This window comes from Cebus imitator, unplaced genomic scaffold, assembly GCF_001604975.1.
Source record: "Cebus imitator isolate Cc_AM_T3 unplaced genomic scaffold, Cebus_imitator-1.0 Scaffold731, whole genome shotgun sequence".
NCBI lineage: Eukaryota > Metazoa > Chordata > Mammalia > Primates > Cebidae > Cebus > Cebus imitator.
This window is the reverse complement of record NW_016108046.1, coordinates 224368-229869: the sequence shown is the minus strand read 5'-3', so window position 1 is coordinate 229869 and position 5502 is coordinate 224368. Positions and strand designations below refer to the sequence as shown.

Sequence of the window (5502 nt, the reverse complement as noted above, 5' to 3'; positions counted from 1 at the left end):
AAAAAAAAAAAAAAAAAAAAAAGTAGGAAGCATAAAATGGGTAAGACAGTTGATAATAATTCGCACATTTAAATAGCCTTACTGGGAGTAAATTAAAACAGCAGTATAATGCTTTGTTTCTGCTGTTAGATCACTGCTTTTAAAAAGCACAGCCATGCGAGCAAAGCTGGGGGATGGGAGCTGTTCCATCACTCCTGTTGGGGATGCAGGCCAGTTCTCTGGGTCAAGTTCTAAACAGGTTCATCCCTCCGACCCAGTAATTGCCACTCCCAGCAGTCTCTCCTGGGGAAATAATCCAGCTACATGATAGTAATATGCATAAATTGATAACATTAAAAGCAAGCAAAATTAATAATGAAAGGATAAATTGAATTATGGTACATACTGTGGTGAATATTGCATAACAAGAGGAAAATGTGAAATTTAAATATAGCAGTGTAAATGCAGAGGAAAATGTAAAGCTAAAAAGTGGGAAATAACATGTCTATACTTTAGGTAACATTTGAATGATAATAGTGAGTATTTTTATGAACTTATGTTCAGGGTACTTGTACTGTTTTGCCTACCTGTTAATTCATTTAATCTCCTAACAACCTCCAAGGTAGGTACTTTTCCCCCTTTTTCACAGCTGTACTGCAGTTGAGTGCCTGTCCAAGTGCACACTGGCCTGAGTAGGCCCAGGAGCCCAGGTGATGTAGCTCCACAGCCTCCACTCCTGTCCACTGCACACACTGCCTCTGTTATATTAATTTATCAAATATTGAGAGTCCCTTTGATGCCAGGCACTATCCACCACTGGCACCCCAACACCTACACCCTAACAGACACGGCTATTACTCGTGAGGGTCTTTATTAGGAGGTGGCAGAAAGTAAAATTAGATAACAGATACCACGTGGAGCATTAAAATAGACTGAATTGCAAAGAGTGACTCCATGGTTTCTGTGGCATGTTTGGTCAGAAAGGCTTTTGTGAGATGAGGGTGAGCAGAGCTGTCCAAAGAATAGAAAAGAACCAGCTAGGCCATGATTGGGGGATAGTGGTTTCCAGCAGAAGGAACAGCTACTGGGTTTCTTAAGGTGTTTGGAGCACAGTGGGTGAGGGGCACATAGCTGGGCCAGGGCATGTAGAGCTTGTTAAGCCTCTGGAAGGCATTAGGATTTTATGCTTAGTGTGTTGGAAAGCCTTTGGAGGAAGAATGGATTGTGTGTGGCTCTGGCTGGCAGCAGCCACTTAGGCTTTCACAGTAGACAAGGGGAGATGATTTTGGCTTAGGCGACACTAATAGTATAATTAGGAGAAAGGTTTGGATATGATTCAGAGATAGGGCTGACAGAGCATGCAGATGGGTTAGATGTAGGAAATGAGCAAGGAAAGGAATGGGAGAGGAGAAATCAGGATTCAACTGGAGCCATAGTAGGTATGTGTTGATTATCAGACATCCAAGGGAAGGTGTTAAGTTGCTAGTCGGCTTCAGGGATCCAGCATTCTGTGAGAGGCCAAGGCTTGGGGATATAGGTTATGTGTAGATAACTGCATCTCTCACATGCTTAGGAGGCCAGATAAAACAGTGCAGGAAAACATTAACAATGAGGATTATGGACGATTTGAGTTTCCTTCTACTTTCCTCTGTGAAAATATGTTGCTTTAAAAATCAAACAAAACTAATGATTCCTTTCTCCAAATCTGATAATATTGGAAGAATTTTTAGAGAAACTAAGTCACAAATTTATAGTATTTGTAAAATCAGAATTGGCATGGTGTAGAGATGTCAAAGTGGATGTTTTGCTTTTTAATACTTTGTATCAGTGTTATATTTTAACAAAGAGATAAGTCTCTTTGTTAAATATTAGAGATGGGAGCAGTGGCTCACGCCTGTAATCCCAGCACTTTGGAACACCGAAGCGGGTGGATCACCAGAGGTCAAGAGTTTGAGACCAGCCTGGCCAACGTGATGAAACCCTGTCTCTACTGTAAATACAAAAATTAGCCAGGTGTGATGGCACACACCTGTAATCCCAGCTGCTCAGCAGGTTGAGGCCTGAATCACTTGAATCCAAAAGACAGAGGTTGCAGTGAGTCAAGATCGTGCCAGTGCACTCCATCCAGTCTAGGCAACAGAGACTCTGGATCAAAATAATAATAATAATAGAGTCTAGTCTTCATTTTGCCACTAAAATTATGCCTATATATTTATTATTCAACACATAATTACTGAAATCCTGCCATTGTTCTAGGTGCTAGGAATATAGCAGTGATCAGAATCCACAAGTCTTCCCCTCAGGGAGCTTTACATTTTAGAAGGGGAAGAAGTTCTTCCCCTCAGCTAAAAAAAAAAAAAAAAAAAAAAAAAAAAAAAAAAAAAAAAAAAAAAAAAAAAAAAAAAAAAAAAATAGAAAAATGCCAACCTCATCCATCAGCTCCAATCTGAGCTGAGCCCTCAGGGCTGCCTGGCTTATTCTGTGCTTTCCTGTTGATTCTCCCATTCTATATAGCAACAATTTCAGACTGTGCCCACTCTTCTCAAAATTTGTCCCCTCTACAGACCTTGATGTTCATGCTGTCTGTAGGAATTTCTGTGGGGGTGCCCTACAGATCATTCAGATTCATTATGGTCAGAACTAACTCCATATTGTTGCTGTCTGGGCTGGCCCTTCCCCTGGGCTCCGTTTTGGGGATGGCACCATCACAGACCCACTGTTCAGAATGGAAGCCTGCTGTCATCTTAGTTGATTCTTCTCCTTCACTCCCCACTCCTGCCCATTCAATCACTTGCTGACTTATGTGAAGTCTCTGACATAAATCTTTTCCATATTCTACATCCATACACTTTTTTGCTTTCTGTACATATCACAGTAGCATACACTAGCAGCTTCCCATCCCTAGTTACAGCTGTTGCCTCATCTTAATAGCATGTATCACCACCTAAAATGTATATTAATTTACTATTTTCTCACCCAAACAAAGGCTCTTTGATGGCAGAGACTTTGTCACCTCTCTTCACTGCTAAGCCCTAGTTACTAGAACCATATCCAGAAGATTAAATACTTGTTGAAAGTATAAATAAAAAGAGGGTTATCAGGCTTCAACTTGGAAGTAGAAGTGATTCCAAGGACTCGATGTCATCAAAGCCCTGGTTTTATATTTCTTTCTCTACTTAGACCTCAGTGGTGACAGCTTCATATTAAAGCTGGTCTTCCTCATGGTAGAAAAGGACTTTGGCAGTTCCAAGCTTAATATCTGCATTCTGCACGAGGGGTCAACAAACGTTTTCTTTAGAGAGCTAGATAAGGTATATTTTAATCTTTGTAGGCCATATAGTTCTGCTGCAGCTACTCAGCTCTGCCACTGCACCATGGAAGCACCCATAGACAATTTGTAAACAGATCAACACAACTATGTTCCACTAAGATTATTTACAAAAGCAGGCAGCAGGCCAGATTTAGCCAGAGGCCGTAGTTTGCTGACTCCTGCCCTACAACCAAGTGGTCTTTCCAGTGACTCTCTTAGAAGAATGAGGTAGTTTTGTTTTCCAAAGTTCCCAACAACTTCCCTGGTTTACCTTGTTGGCTTGATTTTTTTCAAATTCCTATTACCGAGCCAGTTCCTATGGTAAGTAGGGTGAGACTGTCTCACTAGTATAGAGATTCATGGCCCACTCTGAATCTACTGGTGACAGCAGCTTCCCAAAATATGTGGGCTGCACAGGGCCAGGTAATTACCAGAACAAAACTGTACCAATCAGGAAGGGGGCTGGGGGAATGGATGCTTGGTACGTACCAAATAAGGTCTACTGTGTCGAGTTGATCATGTGTGTTAGTTTGTTTATGCAACTGTTCTTCTTCTAGAATGTAAGCCCCTTGAAGTCAGACACCATACTGATTATTAGTAACCTCAGCTTGTACCTTGTGTGGGCTTTGAGTTCTATTTTTGTTTTGTAAGGATTTAATAACATAAATGCATGTAATCCTTACTCAGTCACATAAATCCCAGGAAAAAAGTATACATTAGAAAATATTTAAATTTGTTTCATCATTGATTAAAAGTTCTGCTTCTTATGGAATTAAATTGATTTTTTTTTTAAGGTTCACAAAAAGGATTCTGGCTTTTGGCGAGATTTTGGCTTTGGAATGACTTGTCAGTATCGGTCAGATTTCCTGACCATTGGTAAGTATACTTTACATTTAAGGATAGGACATTACATGTTTACTCCAGACTTGATGGTATTTTGTTAAAAGGTCCCAGATTTGAGTGTTTTCCTACTAAATAGAGCATCTGAGGTTAGCTAAAAAGAGAAACGAGCTACAAAAGGCAGAGTAAGTTTATAATTAATGTTTTTGAATAGCAAAAAAGAGGTCATAAAGATAAAAGTACAATATTTATATTTAGTTGTTCCTCTAAAATCAAAACACCTGTTTTTAAAAATAGGTTGTTACCCATATTTGCAGATGTTTAGAGTACTCTTACAAAAATTTTCTCTATAACTTTACTGTTCTGCCCATGGGTTGTTACAACTGAAAGTAATCTTGGTTATCTAAACCAAGGACTTTCACATTTTTTTGAGACAAAACCTCCTTTACTTGTCTAGTGAACTGTTACACATAATGCCAGTATTTAAGATAATGAAAGAAGACCGGCTCTTTCTAGCACTGATTGGAGTTAGGGATTTTAAATCACACCTTAGTCATGCATTCCCCTAAGTCTAAAGATGACCCATGAAGAATTTATTCTAACCATCCTTCTCCATGCCAGCTTCACTCTTTTTTTTTTTTTTTTTTGAGACAGGGTGTTGCTGTGTTGTCCAGGCTGACAGTGTCACGATCTTGTCTCACTGCAGCCTCTGCCTCCCAGGCTCAGCGATCCTCCCACCTCAGTCTCCCAAGCAGCTGGGACCACAGGCACATGCCACCACATCCAGTTAATTTTTGTATTTGTTTTATAGAGGTAGAGTTTCACTGCATTGCCTAGGCTGGTCTAAACTCCTGGGCTCAAGTGATCTGTCCACCTTGGCCTCCCAAAGTGCTGGTATTACAGACGTGAGCCACCATGCCCAGCCTCCAGCATCAGTCTTACCCAGCAAAAACTAAAGTGTCAAAGAATAGTTTAATAAAGCAGACTGAAACCTAATTCCATGTCTCCTGATTCACTTAATGATAGCTACCTTTCTACAGCATAGAAGTCATAGAATATATTTTATATATATATTCTGGGTCCATATTACATTCATTTTCATAATCAGCCTTTTGTTTTGGAAATCCCCCCACCTTGTCTCCTTATCATTGTAACACTTGAATAATGGAAAATTAGGAAATAACAATAAAAAAAAAAGAGAGGCCAGACACAGTGACTCACACCTGTAATCCCAGCACTTTGGGAGGCCGAGGTGGGCAGATCACAAGGTCAGGAGATCGAGACCAGCCTGGCCAACATGGTGAAACCCTGTCTCTACTAAAAACACAAAAATTAGCTGGGCGTGGTGGCAGTCGCCTGTAATCCCAGGTACT

At 40.3% G+C, this 5502-nt stretch overlaps 1 protein-coding gene across 4 annotated transcripts in view; it reads left to right on the top strand.

The window, feature by feature from the left end:
• CSGALNACT2 (chondroitin sulfate N-acetylgalactosaminyltransferase 2) overlaps nucleotides 1-5502 on the top strand; it is a 44492-nt gene that overhangs the window by 30680 nt on the left and 8310 nt on the right. For all 4 annotated transcript variants that reach the window (XM_017519234.2, XM_017519233.2, XM_037735138.1 and 1 more), the window contains one exon: nucleotides 4084-4165. In XM_017519234.2, the coding sequence (XP_017374723.1) occupies nucleotides 4084-4165 (82 nt within the window). The remainder of the gene's footprint in view (nucleotides 1-4083; nucleotides 4166-5502) is intronic.